At 44.1% G+C, this 16619-nt stretch overlaps 1 protein-coding gene across 1 annotated transcript; it reads right to left on the reverse strand.

Moving 5' to 3' along the window:
• Window positions 1–6868: 6868 nt before the first annotated feature.
• On the reverse strand, window positions 6869–13500 carry LOC126533047 (lys-63-specific deubiquitinase BRCC36-like). The gene is made up of 7 exons (XM_050180250.3): window positions 13280–13500; window positions 13051–13170; window positions 12840–12927; window positions 11487–11575; window positions 10478–10542; window positions 9495–9670; window positions 6869–7158 (listed from the first exon to the last, which is right to left on the reverse strand). Exons 1-7 carry the CDS (start codon window positions 13382–13384, stop codon window positions 6947–6949), a joined length of 855 nt encoding a protein of 284 aa, XP_050036207.1. The 5' UTR covers window positions 13385–13500; the 3' UTR covers window positions 6869–6946.
• Window positions 13501–16619: the final 3119 nt, after the last annotated feature.

Consider the following 16619-nt stretch of genomic DNA (forward strand, 5'->3'; position numbering starts at 1 on the left):
TCTCCCGGATTCCCCGTCTTTTCTCTGTGTTCACTTGGGTGTCGTGTGACTGCAGCTAGTGGTTGAGCTGTGCTGACCTCTTTAATGAACATGACTAGTCCCGCAAGGAGTGACTGCAAGGCTTGCAAGAGGCTCAACCTCATCTAGCTGGTGGTCACAATTTTGCAAAATACCGGTTCCGAAGTTTTTAATTGAAAGGGATTCTTTCAAATATTCGCACAGTCCTGAAAATGATATACATAGACATTTGTGATGATATTGGAACATACATATGCATTGATACATATGGAAGGCCTCTGTATAAAGAAAGCAGAACCAAAATTATCATAGCTTTAGAGAGAAGGCCAGATTCTGATGTCATGTGCAGTTGTCCAAGGACATCTTGGCATTTCACCCTCTCTCACTTAGAAAATGACACTTTGCACAGAGAATCTCTTACGAGCCTGAACACTCTAAAATAACTTATGCCTTTGACAAGTCCTGCTGAAATGTTAGTTGCACATTGAGGCTTTCCTTGTTTGCTCACTGTTGATCCGAAATGATATTTTATAGACTGCGGTATGATGCGAGATCCTTAGCCTTCCAAATCAAAGAATGTACAGTAAGAGCACAGTAAGAAAATGTTTAGATGTCATTAAATGCATTCTTTCAAACTATACACAGTGACAACACAAGAATACACAAGTGACAACACTATAACCTATGTCCACAACACCTTGTTGCACCTTGTCTCTGCCTGCACATTACAGAACATACTTTGCAAAGGAATGCTGATAGAGGGAATTCTGCTTCACTGCATTGTCATGAAAGTGAGCTAATCTGCTTGCACATTTGTACAAGTTCCTGAGTTGGACAGAATTGTATTTGCCACTGCGTTTCAAATTGTCGCAGAATATAGACTTGCACTTGCAGCACTTGTAGGTGGCAGCCATCTTTTGCCAGGGCCTGTGGGAACTAGAAGAGCGGATAACTGTGATAGCATGCGACCTCTTTTACTGTGCTAAGCAGTTATGACCTAGGTATTGGCATACACCTGTAGCATCGCAGCTGCACGTAACATCATGCCTTGGAAACGAAAATAAAGGTTAGGATGAATTTGTCCACTTGCAGAGACACGAAGTGAAAACATTGCTCAGTGGCGTTCAGGTGAAAACCAAACTTGAGCTTTACTTAAGTAAACATTCATTTGGTTGTATACGACTGGAGTTGCTAGGTCATGTGAACGGGTACGTCGTGGGCTGCTTAGTGCAGTCATTGGCTTAGGCCTGCTGACTCTGCGTCTTTTATTTAACATGCTTGCCACTAATGTTAACTCATCTTGGTGGTCATAAAAAAAATCTGGGTTTACATGCCAACACCACGATTTGATTATGGGGCTCACCATTTTAGGGAACTCTGGAAGAATTTTGACCACCAGTGGTTATTTAACATGCACCCAGTGCCTGGTATACAGGCAATTTTGCATTCGCCCCCAATGAAATGTGGCCACTGTGGCTAGGGGCCGTATTCTGAAATGATCCACTTCAGCGATACTATTGCCTTGGCGGTAGTTTGCTGTCAGGCGCACCAGGTGGTTGTTTTAGCAAAAACAGATGAGCTACGTCATCCGATTTCGCTCAAGCAGATCATTTCAGAATACGGCCCCAGGATTTGATCCCATGACCTCGTGCTTAGCATTGCAATATCGTAGCCACTAAGCCACTGCAGCAGGTACCGCTCCATCGCCAAACCCGCACTTCTTGCGCAGGCCACACCAACATATGACGACGAGGGTTCAAGATTAAGCACACTGTATAAACGTGAGTGCAAGAGCAAAATATTCTGGTCCACAGATGTCCATTTTAGTTTTGCGCGGCATGCTCGCAAATTTCACTCTGAGGCACCAACTGATGTGAAACTAACATTTGTTGTTCTAACCTCATATAAGTACTCTTGAGTGCAATTCAGGCAATACGAGTTCCATCTCCCTGAAGAGTAGGAGCGACATATAGAAATGGGTAAGCATACAGTGCTAAGAGAGGGCTCGTGCTGTCCTAGTATGTATTGCCTGCATGCCTGCCAAACTAGGTGACCCAGGTTGCTATGCCTAGTTTGTATAACTAGTTGCTGAGAAAACATAGTATTGATTACAAGACATTGGCCATCCTTGACCTTTTGTGGCCTAATGACTCCTGTGGCAGGGATTACAAAACGCTAGGCATCCTTAAAGGGAAGCAGAGGAGTTTTCCAGAAAAAATGAGTGAAGAGCTACACGTAATGGTTTTCAACCCTCAGAGTTTGAATATTGCATAGAAATTGAGCGAAAAAGAGAAAACACATTTTATTTCGATGAAAAGTGCAGCAGCAGACTCGGGCAGCTCGCGCGCCTCGTTTCCGCCTGTGATTGGTTGGGCGCCTCGTGACGTCAACATTGGTGTTCGTCCGGACTGGCCGCTGCCGCCACAATGAAGCACGGTGCAAGGTGGTTTGGCGCTGTGGTTTGGTGAAACGGTAATGGTAAATTTCGAGAGCTTGTGTTTCTCTGACGAGTTCGGCGTTGCTCCCTACATGTATACGTAGCCGGCCTCTCCAAGAAGCAAAAGATGCTGGTAGCAAGCAGTACTTTCGACGCGAACGAAAGCGAAGTGTTAGCACCTTCTCGTGTTAGAAATGTTCTTTGGTGAGTATGTTTTTTGCAAAGCTGTATTGAGCGATCCAGTGAGTTCGTTTCCGGGCGAACAACTGTATTTTTATGTGCCTGCATGCCTCCTCGTGGAGCGTAAGGAGGGATGCAATAGTAGACATTTGTGCGCTGCCCCAAAGCTGTCGGTAATCTACACAGATGGTTTACATGCGGGAAAAGTTTCCCGGCTCTTTTAGCACGTGTAGTGGCCTTCATCAGCGCGCCATCCGCACGCTACTCGTAACCGGAGCCGTAAAGGCGGCGAATTCCGTCAGCTATGTGAGACAGCCGGTTTCTCTCTGTGCGCGAGGGGGAGCGCAGCGTCTTGGCGTGCGCCAACTTTCAAACACATGAAAACTTTACACTTGCACTGCATTATGGTAGCTGCATGTTGGCTGTTTCACAACACACGTGCGAATAGAAAATTAAGGGCGGTTTGCCACGAAACCTGCGTCAACGGTGGGAGATGAACATGTACCTTCCGTTCAGCGTGCTAACACGAAGGAGCTAGCAATAAATCAAAATTCAGGTTTGGCGATTCATGTATTCATAAGGTCTTCCAAGACCAGTTACCATCCGTCTGTCCGCACCTGTCCCGCCTTTGTGCGTTCATTGCCCTGACCTTTTCGCGCTGCGTTTAGAAAGCCTGTTAGCAGAAAGTCCTACTCTCACTCATTCACGCATCATTGATAAACTCTGGTAGTAATCGTCGTCACGGAAGTGGTTAGAGCACAGCACTGTTGTTCTTGAGCGCTTGAAATTCTTTCGCTTCACAGCAGCCTCCCACTTAGCTGCAAGCTTGTCTTGCGGGGAGTAATGTAACATCGTTGCGGCCGCTCGTGTTCGTGCAACTGTAGGCTGCACAGAATGCCGGCATGATCGGCCCACCACTTCAATCGATGCTGCGCACGTCAACTACCACTCTACATACGCACAAACAAAGGAATGCAGGCTCGAGCAAGGCAGATTATGACGGCATGCATGCAGAAACAAGCGCGGTCAGGCGCGGTCACGGAGACTGCGAAGGAGCGGAACACCAGTGCCGACGTCACTACGCCGCGGTTTCCGGTCTCCGCATGCATCGTCAGTGTCAGCAGCAGTGCGCGGCACTCGACGGGGGGCGGAGCAACAGCGCAATTTTAACCGTCGATTACGTCGTTCCTAAGTGAAAAATCCCGGCCAAAATTTTACGTGCATGGTTTATAAGATTCCCGCATCCGTATATGAGCGTCTTATTGAATTCATATATTGAATATATTGAATATATAGCACATGCCTCCAGGTCCTTGTGTCTCAAGGGCTTTAACGAGGCCATGGTGCTCTAGTGAATTTTAGAAACTTATGCAATTTTTTTATATTGTATCATTATTTTGAAATGCACCTTAATGCTCATAGTACACGTCATTTGTCATCGCCATAATTTTATTACACGTACATTGTACGCACTCTACAGTGACTATATTTTAGGCCCCTTCACAGCCACATCACATCAACTTCATAGAACCCATTACTCCACTGCGAAATCACTAACACTTGCATGGCGATCTTTGGCCATACCTGGCCCTTGCGCCAATAAAAACCACACATTCATTCATTATTGAATTCGACAGATTCTTCAGCTTCCCTTTAACGCTTTCTGGTTCGGTAATTCCTGTTGTAACAGCAAACCTCACAAGGCATATCCGACCGTGAGAAAAGCCGAAGTGAAAACTAGAGTGAGAAATCACAGTTCCAGCAACTCTAGTTACATAATTAATCTAGACTTGGTAACAAACACGTCTTTGGCTGTTCTTAAATTTCTGAAATGTCCACACACTGGTACACTGAAGTTTCTGAAGTTTAGTGCCACCTAAAGCTGCCTACATGACTTTGGGGGTATGCAAGCATAATTTACGGCTGAAAATATAAGACTCGCATGCAACAAGGTGCTAGCTAATGTGATACTAACATGAAGAGTTTGTTAAAGAAGGCTTCAATGTACCCAACAAATTTCTTCATTTCCTGATGCACAATTATGTATGGGGTTTTGTGGCACAAGGACCAATGATGACCAAAGAGCGCCAAGAAATGGTGTGATGTAGTCCATAGCGCAGTCAATAACAAAGGGTATTTGTGACATGGCTGAATAGTGGACTGAAAATGTTTACTGTGAATAGCATAAAATAAGCTATATGCATACTAAATCTATGACGCTGACATGTGGAGTGTGCCAAGAGCATAAAAGGTAAGTCATGATGAGTGCCAGTAGCATTACTGCCTAACTGCCGCCCTTAAACACAAAGGTGTGGAGGCACCACAATACTAATGTTATGATGCGTGATATGATATTGATGTGATGCCAAAAACAATATTTGAACCAGAAAGGGTTAAAGAAGGTTATTTGAATAGTACTAAATGAATTAGCATTTTGTCTGCCTATATAAAACTCTTGTGTAAAGACAAAAATTCTGACTGCGCTTGCAAGACTACATAAATTGTGAAGTAGTATGAGCACTGACGCCTTCGGTTCTTTCTGAATTATTGCAATGACAAGCACTATACTGTTGTTGATCTACAGCTATAGCAATTTATTATGCACTTTTTGTGCAGCTGTTTCTGAAGTAAATGTTTTTCATGGCATGTGTTGCTCGGGCCCGCTGCAATTCTGATGCAGAGTACATCGAGCAAATACCACTAGGGCAGGGTCACTGCCCTGTTGCACGGTACCTATATACAGTAGAACCTCGTTGATATGTTCCTGTTACGTATGTCTTTCCGGTGCCAACGTTTCGCAATCGAGAAAACAGAAAATTACCCAATAGGGCTACGCTCATTTTTTACCAGTTCATACATTCCCGGAAAACACTATTTTTTAGGCACCAACGTTCAATACGTCGCCAAATTGTGATCGTACGATATGTTTTCTGGCCGCTAGATTCCATGTGAACAAAAAAATGCGTGAGGTGCGTGCAATCGAGAACAGCTCACCGCCATACTTTCTCGCCTGTCTCATGTGAAATCGCCGGCGCGCACTCAGTTTCTCATTTCGGTACCAGCATATCTTGTCCAGGTTCGTCAGACGCGGCAGTCACAACTATCAACGCCAATCCTATTATGATAAGCACCTTTGCTTACACTCTTAGGCAAATGTAAACCCTTTGGGGTGTATATTTGCCACACAACAATAATCGTCATCTGCGTTGCTTGCGTTTCCTTTCTTGAAGACGCTGCGCTCCCTACTTTCCTGTTTAGAAAGCTCTGTCATGCTGATAACGCGCATGCTGTTCGCGATTTAGAAGTACCGAGCTCGCAGCGTTAAAGAAAGGAAATGCAGACAAGGCAGATGAAGATTATTGTTGAGTGGCAAGATACGACCCAAAGGATGTACTTTTGCTTGAGTGTATCTGTTCGCATGGTGCTGTCAGAAGTGCAGCGCACGCTTTTGACAGGTGATAGCCAAAACGCGTCCCCGTTCCCCGTTTTTTGGCCACTAAATCCCATGTGAACAAGTAAAGGCGCGATGCATGCGCGATCGAGAACGGCGCATAGCCGTTCATTACACGTGAAAACGACGGTGCATAGTTTTTTATTCTGGTACCAGCAAATCTCCGCCCGGGTCGTTCCACGCCACATTCACAGCTATCGCCGTCAAACCTATTGCGATAAGCATCTTCACCTATCTGTTTTACAGCATGTGGTGCGTAGTGCCATTGGTAGCGTATTGCAGTATGTGATAATCCAAACGCGCTGCCATTCCCTGCTGCAGCTGGCACAATGTGGGCATCACGTTTTGCTTCGGCGGCATCCGGCGTTGCCCACCAGCTCGATTTTGTTTCGGTTTCCCATCGCCCTCTTAAACCAAGCAATAGGAAAACAACAAAACGCGTCTCGGGCTGCCAAAGCACCACCAGCTCCACGCGCGTTGGCATCTCGTGCCGCAACGACCCGCGTGACGCTTTGCATTACGTAGATGTCAATAGTTGAGTCTGCCAAATTTTTTGTTACATCGGATTGTATGTTTTCCCAGTCAGTGCATTTTCTGGTTCTTTTTTTCAGAATGTATGAACAATGTTTACTATAGTTTAGAATATCAACCTGTTTGTTTATGTCCAAGCAGAACCGTCCTCAGTCACTCTGAGGCAATGCTATCACCAGCCTCTGAACATGTTTCTTACCTGTCAAGTCTCCCCAAGCCAAATTGTTATTCCAAATAAGCACACAGATAAAAAAAAAAAAAGAAACCTTTATATCTCCATAGTTCACATCAGTGTGTCATCCTTTCCCAGTGTAACGGGCATGTATGCATCACTGCTTTGTTCCCACTGACTGGGCTGGACTCTTCAGGAGAGCCTGTGCAGATGCGCACGCCTCGGCCAATGCAATCTTTTGCAGGAGTTCGTCCTTCTCGGCACGCATCCGCTCGATCTTGTCTCGGTTCTGCCGCAACCGGTTCTCCAGGCTCTGGAGCAGTGGACCGCTCACAGATTCTGCGATGTTGCACAGAGCCTTGACGAAGACTGGAACAAGATAAAATCACTTGTGCTCACGAGGTACTACAACACAAACCTTTTTACTAATTTTGAAGTGCACTTCTCTGCATTGTGCTGTTGCTCAACTCTTAGCAGCACTGGTCATGGCTCGGATGAAGATGGAGTGCTAGTAGGTCACGACAACATTAACTTTTGTCTGAAGATGTTGACCAGGGTATTGAATTTGATTGACGTGAAAGTTTACGAACAGCAATAAAATTCAAGCCTTTCATGAACGAGCATATATGGCTCGGATACCGTTCCTTATTTGTTATCTTGCAATGATTACCTTTAGATGACAGTTATGAGGTCAATGTAAATTAAATAATGCCAGACAAACCTATGTTTCCCTAAGATGTCATGTTGCGAAGTTGAGTTTCAGACTGTTGCAGTCTCATGAAAAACAAATTTGGCAATAGTATAAGCGTAATAGCCGTTATTCAAAACTTAAGCGATGGCAGGGCCACAATTTCGTAGCAATGCCTTTTCTGATGCTATTCCTTCTTGTGCTTCTTCAGTGGTTAGAGCAATGCTTTGCCTGCATTATCAATGAGATCAGTTGGCCGTGAATGGTGGATGATAAAACTGGCATAGAATTGAGCAGAAGCCATTGCTACAATAACGCGACCCAATACTGTATATGTGATCATGGAGTGCACATTTAAGTTCCCAAATGCAAAGCTAAAAGTGGACAAAGTAAGTGTAGTTATTTTGTCTAAGCGCTGGTCTTCCATAATTCGAACTATGCTACACCAACTGATACAAGTTTCAATCCTACTGAAGAACAAAATAACTCTTCACTTAAAAGGATTAAGTGCAGATCAGCGTAGAAATACACATCAGTTAGGAGTTTTAGGACCAACACTAGTGCACAGGACTGTTGCACTATTCCACAATAGGACCAACGCTACTGCAGAGAGGAGTACTGGTACATATCTTAAAAATTATAGAAACTCTACTGCATGCTTATTGCACATGAAAGGATGACACCTATTGAGTATAGAGCTTGTGAAACAAAAGATGTTTTAATTTGGTACTAAAGTTGAAGCTAACGAGGACAATTAGTGCAAACAAAATGACAACTCACGGGAAGAAAAGTGTTGTCTTTTTATTTGTGCGAATTTTTCTCATCAGCAATGCAGGATCAACTAGGTCTACAATTATTTCTTCATGCCAGACCTGGCATTGGCATCACAGTGATGTCATGCCACAGAGTTAAATTTCTTTTGTCGTGTAGCAAATAAGGCGTGGTTTGATGGCATTTCTCATTAAAAAAAAGTAAATGAGAATGTAGTGCATGTTTTTTCTGGCTGCATTCACATGTGGCAGCTGCAGTGATCACACGAAAGCAGCGAGTCAGTGTCACATTACGTCATGACACACTCACCTCCTTGATATGAAAACGGCTCATAGAAACAAGTCTTACCGTAATTTAGAGTGCTCAGATGCTTGTAGGTACATTTTTTCTAGGGTTTAGAGATCTTGGACCTTCATTGAACACATACACACACACAAAAATATTGCAAGTAAAAATGTCATGTCATCCCTCGTTCATCCAGGGATTTCTTTTCCTCTACCCTAACCCGCAGATGAGTGGCAGTCTATTTATCATTTTGGTGCAAATACTGTTCTACCAGATGGTGCAAGGTTCCTATATAAATTATTTTTTTCCATGGGCATGGTTGGCGCACATACAGTAGCAGTCTGGCTTCCCGAGGTTTTAAATATGGTGGTGTAGACTAAAGCAGCTGCAGCGGTGACAGCCACCCTTTTCAACACTGGAAAAGTGTTTTTAGACTTTTCTTCAATTCAAGTAAAGAAGTAGACTTAGAAAGCTCTAGTGATACATTTTCAGAGCTTCAAGTTAGTAGTGACAATTCTGAGGAAGAGTTTGAGCCTCTGGCAGTCTCTCTCAGGTGGGCGTGACTCAATGAAAATGCTTTGAAGCCTGTGCCTCTGCAATTTTCTGTTTTCGCAGTTTCAGGATGGCACTTTCGCATGGAGGACAGCAAAAGCATATTTTACTGCTGTTTCATGAAATGTAAAGCCTCATATACACTTCTCTCACAATTTCTCAAAAACATGAAAATACTGACAGTACCACACAACATAAAACAACAAATAAACTGCCGATGTTGCAATAACAGAAACTGTTCACAATGTATCTTTCATTTTAAATTTGAAAAATTTGGTTTCCAAGAAGAAAAAGAAAAAGAGAAAAAGATGCCATAGCAAGGAATAAGAATGGTTCTAAAGGAAGGTCAAGCTGCTCATAATTGTAAATTTTGCACGCGCAACCTGGCAGCAAAAATCTGTGCACTCACCCGAGTTGTTGTGCATTCTGGTGAGAAGGTCTAAACCCGGCACCTGCTTAGTCAGGCTGTACATGTCTTGCTCCTCCTGGCAAAGGATCTCGGGCAGTCGCACGAGGGCATCCAGGCAAGCATTGCTGATGTGCGTGCTGGGGACAATGTGCAGGGGGATTTCCATTCGTACATACCTGGAAGAGGCAGCACAATGTTTTACATAAGGTATCTATCATGTGTGTCCAAACATGTGTGCTCTGCTGAGTAAGTGAACATGGGACTTGATTATTAGTGCTGTGTGTTCACAAGCAAACATGAACAATCTGCAAACTGAAGCTGTTCAGTCACATCAACTTCGAAGCTCTATTCAAACTCCAGGTGTCATCTATGGATGCCAGCCTGTGGGGAGTAATTGCCAGACGTGCCTCCACTTAGTGACAAAACAAAATTTGAGTTCGCCTTGTCATCACAATTGTTGCCTGCTCAAAATATTATGGCTCAATGTTTCAGATCTGAATAGAAAGAAAGTACTCACTGTAAATTATCTCTACTCTGTTTTGATTATTGATTGCTTCTAGAACTCTTTTCCCTTTCTCTTGGGTGCTTGTATAGCAGAAATTTTGCATGCATGACAATCTGCAGTCCACCACCCTTGTAGGTGGCTTCATAACAAGCAGACTCTCATGCTTCAAGTCCGAGCTGCAAAACATAGGGCCCATCAGTGGTGTGGTCGGGAATATTTTTTGAAGGGGGGGGGGGGGGGGGGGGGGGCGTGGCACGCACTTGTCCTGAGATGGGAATGGTGAGGGGGGAGCAGGGCAGGCTGCATACCAACACGGAAATTGAGGGGGAAAGGGGAGGGGGACAAACGTGCCCAGTGTTTCACGCCCTGGCTACACCCCTGGGCCCATGGAAAGCATTGCCAATGGTAAGACGATTCCAGGACCCTTCAACTACATTGCCAATTAGCAACCACAGAAAAATCTCCTAAAGAAGCTCACCTCTGGGGCTCACCGTTGCTGGCCTGGTTGACAGACTGGAAGCATGTGACCTGGACCTGGTTCAACTGCATTGGCATTCATTCAAAGATGTGAAATGCTTGCATACATGAAAAATTTTAAGCTTTTTTCAACTGAACATGCTTTCCAGTGCACACTAGCAATGTTAAATTAGCACATTTATTAGTATGAATGGTGTTATAAGTATTAGACAGTTTAATTAGCATTACTTGACTGAAACTGAATGGACTTCAGATAGCCATCACTAAAGTGCATGTTTATTCAAGCTAAGCAACCATACGGTGGCTTTGTGTATATGGGATATATTGCAAATGTTTGTAAATCTGAACAGTCAGTACAGCCGAGCGCCTCTAGAATGAAATGACCGGCATAACGAAAAAATAAGTCTGTCCCAGTTATATTGTAAGCTGTGTGGTACGCGAACCTTTACAATGAATTGACCTATATAACGAATGATTTCGGAGGCCCCAAGCACTTCGTTATAAAGGCGGTCGGCTGTACAAGTAATACCTGCTTAAGTAGTATTTAATTTCATTTGGGTCCAGGTCATGCTTTTTCTTAGCTTACTGCAATATTTCACATCCCCAGAGGCCTTTGAAACGCAATGTTCTGACAGTTTTCCAGCCAACTAAGCGGATCTTCGCACACATGCATGGCACATTAGCATTTGCTCTGCCATGATGATTATGGTTACAAGAAAATAATAACGTGCGTGTGCAAATTTTAGCATCTGCACATTGACATCTTGTGAGTGAAATTTCACAGTCATTGTGCCTTTGACAGACAGAACTGTCCAGTTAGTTGGTTGTGGCATTTCAGGACAGAAAAGTCACAGATTTTGACAGCACAAGTGTGGAAGGAAAACTTAACTGATTAGCTTTTGTTTCACCCATCATCAATGCATCAACCACATTATCAATTGCAAGAAGGCTGAACAAGCGCATTTTAAGAAGGACTAATATGTAATCGTGTGAGATACCCCGTGGCTCACCTTAGAGGTTGCGTCTTCGCTGAAGACCGAAAATATGAGGCCAACAAACCCTTCGTCCATCATTTGATATATGGCTTGGGTTTGGACATCTGCAAGTCAAGATTCTGCATGAAAAAAATTACCAACTCAAAAGGCAACATGACATTTAAACACACACACACAGAGAGAGAGAGAGAATGAGACACACAGAGCAGCGTGGCTAACACTGCCAGGGCTAATCTAGTGAACATACACCAACACCCATAGAAGTGAACAGAGAGAAGGCTGCTACAGTCATAGAGTTTCTCACTATAACACCTAGAGGGTAATCTGGCGCCACTGTCTATGGGAGTTTCTTAAGGGGGCACCGTGCCGTCATGGGAATGAAGGTATATGTGTCTGTGAGGTTCGTGTTGGCTGGTGTTGTAAGAGGCTTCGTCTAAAACGTGGATATGGCTACGCAAATAACGCGTTCTCACAGTAAAATCTTTATAAAATGTTTCCATTCACGCATATTACATCTTTACTCACCCACGATTAATGACCAAGCGAAGAAAAGCAAGAACAGACGACCAACTGTTTCAAAGCGAGCGCGAACCTTGTCGTCTGCCCTCCAACTTTAGCGGCCCGCTGATACTTTTTACGTAACGTGTAGTCGTACACACAATAACAAGTTCTCATAGTTAAACAAAACAAGTTTTCGCATAATAATAAAGCTAAAACAGCTTTTTACGTGCTGTTCTAGTAGAAAATGAATCATTGTGACAGACGGAACGGTACTTGCCAAGCGCGTCTTCAAGGTGTCCTGTCTCTACGAGAACGATGCCAATCCGAATCCACAATATACCAGCATTCCCATGCATACCACAGCGCAGCAGTGCCAGATTTCCCTCTAGGTAATGTAGTGAGAAACTCTATGGCTGCAGTAGCTTAATTGGCAAAGCAATGAACGCATAATGTGGAAGATGCACGCTGTAGTTGGAAAAGGTAGGAAGATGTAGATTTAGGATGATGGCTCCCGCTTAAGACAGATTAGGTATCTTTTAGTCTACTTTAATTTTCCTTTTATTATTTATATGACATGTAGCAAATGTGGTCACCCACTACCTTTAATCTTCCTCTCCTTTCAGACACATAGCACCTGTACTACATTACATTTATACATTTCAGTTAAACATAACGAATAATTAGCTTTCTCTCACTGTTCGATTCTATCATGTGGTTGTAAATAACAACATTGAGCCCCTGGAATCCTATTTACCCCCCCCCCCCCCCACACACACATACACACAGACAGAGATAGATAATTGCAGTACATTTAAATGGTGGCTTAAAGGCTATTTGCGAAGTGGGTAAGGGGAAGGGTGCACTCACCTACGTGCGATGGCCATACAGTGATGTGCGGGTGAGAGTGGTACCAGCCTAACACCCTCATCGGTTTCCTCAAGTTTATCGCAAGCGTCTAAAACAAAGCAAAGATAGCGGCATAAGAAGAGAGAGAGAGAAGTCATCCAAAGAAAAACCGGCGCCTTTTAGTACAAAAGCGCCGCACATACCATACGCGCGCGCACACACACACACGCACCTCTGCCTGTGTAGAAGCGTCCGAGAGTTGCTCAGGCGAAATTTCGACGCGGTCTTTCCGCTTGTCGGATCTCCGTAGCAGGATCACCGCGGATATGTGGGCCACCTTCGTTTCGTCGATCTGGAAAATTGTGTGACCAACAACAAAAGGCGTGAAAATCGCGGGTTTCCTCGTTTTAACAGCCATTCGTGAAACATGACAAGCAATCCGAAACTCGGGGTAGCGTTACCTCTCCGATGAGAAGTCCCATGACCTCTTCCTTCTCCGTAGAAAGCGCATGGCTCAGGCAGACCATGTACACGTCTGCCGACAGATTAACTCGCACAGTTGACATTGTTACAGCTACGTAGTTAACCTAAGAAAATATAATGTTTTAAATAAAAGCGTCGGCAGGCGGTACATATCACATGCGCGCACACGCAGCCTTTTTAGCCATTGGCACGCTTCCGATTTTAGCTTGACTTGATACCTAAATAACTGGTCGCAAAGCCAAAATTTTCTGACAAGAACTGCGCTTTATATAATGTAATAAAGTTCTAGTTATATTTTTATACTATACATAGCATCTAATGACAGTAGTGAGTGCTTTATTTACTTTTACAAAAAAAAAACGTTGATAACTATCATCAAGTAAGAAAGCGGTGCCGGGCGGACGCACGCGGAGGTCGGTCTGCTTTCATTGCGCGGTATACCTTGTTTTTGTGTATAAGTTACGAGTCCGCAGAAAGCCACGTTCCTTTTTTATAACGCGTATCGGACGGTGGAAAAGTCACGCGTAAGTCTGTACAATGCGCCTACCCTAAGTTGCCCGTTGCCTTTGTTTATTCAAATGATCACTTGCGCTGGCTCTTCTCGGAAGCTCCTCCGAGTTCTATTGAACTTTCGTATAATAATTATCGTCTGCCCGCGGAGTTTGATAGTGTGCACCTTATTTTAGCCGCGGACTGTCTTGTCTGATTTTTTACATCTAGTACTACTTGGAAACGAGACGCACTACAATAGCTACACTGCCGAGATAGAAGAGAACGACCTCCTCCTCTTGCTGTAGTAGTTCACGGTGTCGCCGACCAGCGCTGTGAAGAACTCGCCCTTAGGATCGAATGTTTCATGCCCCGCCATTGCCTTGGCTCTTTTGCAGTGGTATACCTTCTGCAGCTGACGTGCCATCATGGTCCTACCGGCCCTGTACGCCGCGCTCCGCGTTTACGCACCGTACATCACCTTCCCGGTGGCTGTCATCGTCGGCGTCATCGGCTACAACCTTGAGGGCCTCATCTCTGACCGACGCACGCCCAACAAGAAGACGAGCGTCGATGAAGAGCGCAAGGAGCGACTGCTACACGAGTTGGACTCGCAGCAGGATGTGACGCAAGTTGACAGGCTGAAAGACAAAAGCTTTGTACCTAAAACGGTGCTAGAAAGGAACGTCTCACCGTCGCTCAAAACACTGGACACGTGATTACTGGTACCAGTGGCCAGTGTAGGACCCACAGAGACTTGGTTTTCTTCGTTTTAGTCAATGGTTGGACGGAAGTTTGTTTGGTCAGAAAAAAATTTACTAATGTGAATGCGTTGTTGCTAAGTGTAGGGATGGGGGGAAAAAAAAGTGACTTCTCAGATCTTACAGCTGAGGTTTCCACCTAAAATTGCTTGGTCAGAAGCTTTAACATATAGAAGCACTGCTGATGACCAATTGCCTAGAAATGGATATTTTTTCGAGCCTTGAGTGCCATGCCTGGGCTTGGCGAAATGCGGGGAAGGTGGGAGATGGAAATTCAAGACGATGGGAAAAACGAGAACAAGATAAAAGCGGGATCAAACGTTTCGACAAGTGGACACTTGTCGAAATGTTGGCTCCCGCTTTTACCTTGTTCTCGTTTTGCTCATGCCTGGGCTTGGTCACTTGCAACTATGTCAAGAGCCCATGAGCAGAGACCGATCCTGCATGTCTAGCACCGCAAGAGAGGGCACGGCAGTTTCTTTTTAGGGTGTTTTTGCAATAGAACGCACAAATAATGGAATACACCTCCAGTAGCATGTGATATATGACATCAGCAGCGTATAAGAGTTGTGTCAGGCCATACGCCTTTCATATAACCTTTTTTGATCAATATGCTTTTCTACGTTTACGAGCTGGCACAAGGAATTTATGCAGTATTATGTTTTTCTTTCTTTAGATGTGCTGAAACAGAATGCAGTGGTTTACTGCATTATGAATTTCCATTACATATGCGAATGTAACCAAAAAAGAAAAGTTTGGAAACACATTGCTGTTATGCAGCTGTAGCCCATACAGTAACATGGTCGTTGAAAATTAATCATTGCTTATCTTGCCAAAGTCATTTACTGAATATGAGCGTTACTTTCCATGGTGACTGTTGCTGTCAGTCAGTTGTTGAGTGGGTATGATACCTGGCTACAATTGGTCTAACATAAAAACGTCCATGCGCCTGGCATTAGTGGGTGTACAGTAATGTTGTACTGACGTGACATTTTTTTACTCATCATGTTCTTGCATTAAATGAAAGTCTGAACCTTAGAAAAGATACTGGAAAGCATTGGATAGCCCTAATAACTTAATGTAATAGTTGTCTGTGGGCCAGATTATGTGTTTAGGAGGTGGATTCGTCATGATTTAACAATACACTGGCTCACGCTGTTCCTGTCATCACTGTGGCTGCCACATGCAGTAAGAAGAAATGTGTGCAACACGCTTGTCTTCTTATAAAAGTGCTGTCGTCCTGTGTAGCCTTGTTGCTACACGACGTTAGCAAATCTTGCCTTATGTCATGACTTCACGATAATGTTGTCGCTAGGTCCAGTGTTGCCAGATCAACTTTTGTAATAAATTAAAATGGCTTATATTTTCTAATCTTCATACTTGCTAAATGTCCTTTCAAGTGCGGCAGGTGTGTGGTAGAGTTTGTGCAGCTTTGATTATGTGTGTCAATGCTCCATTTAAAGGGCTCTAGGTGGTCTAAATTAATATGGAGCCCTAGACTACATTATCTTTCGTAGCCCCATTGTTTGCTCTGGATGTTAAACCAAATAAATAAATCAAAAGCCATTCTTCTGGGCAGTGTAGATTGTTTGCCTTGAGATCAACTCAGTGTTGATTATTTCACTACTGGATGCTGCTGCAGCTGCTACTGTTCATAAACACAAACAAGCCTTGATAAGTTCAACGACGCCAGTGCTCCATCACTGTCAAGGCTCTGTGCGTGACAGTGGCATTACCATTGTTTCTCGAGTCGGCACCAATTTACTTTTCATGACTCCCGCAAATCAAGTGGGAGAGTTCATTTAGGTTTGAAACAAATCAAATTATATAAGAAAGCTCATGGAAGAAACTCGGAATTAAGCACTCAAAGGTCATGTTAAAGGGAAAACAAATTGTCCTTTGCTAGGTAAACTACTGCTTGTCACGACCAAATTTCTTCATCTTTCCGTCTCACATGCCGTCGCTTTGCAACCCACGGCAATAGCTCACTGGCTGTGGTGTTCTGCTGCTGGGCACAAGGTTGCAGCTTCGATTCTTGCCTGCAGCCGTTGTATTCTGGGGCAGAACG

The sequence above is a fragment of the Dermacentor andersoni genome, chromosome 7 (assembly GCF_023375885.2).
Source record: "Dermacentor andersoni chromosome 7, qqDerAnde1_hic_scaffold, whole genome shotgun sequence".
Classification (NCBI taxonomy): domain Eukaryota; kingdom Metazoa; phylum Arthropoda; class Arachnida; order Ixodida; family Ixodidae; genus Dermacentor; species Dermacentor andersoni.

Excerpts from the sequence above, each read along its gene's own strand:
- LOC126533047 (XM_050180250.3), bottom strand. The coding sequence starts at position 13,384 with ATGTCAACTGTGCGAGTTAATCTGTCGGCAGACGTGTACATGGTCTGC. Across the intron at positions 12,928-13,050 it reads ACGCTTCTACACAGGCAGAG|ACGCTTGCGATAAACTTGAG; the intron begins GTGCGTGTGTGT and ends GCTTTGTTTTAG. Across the intron at positions 11,576-12,839 it reads TGTATGGCCATCGCACGTAG|ATGTCCAAACCCAAGCCATA; the intron begins GTGAGTGCACCC and ends CTTGACTTGCAG.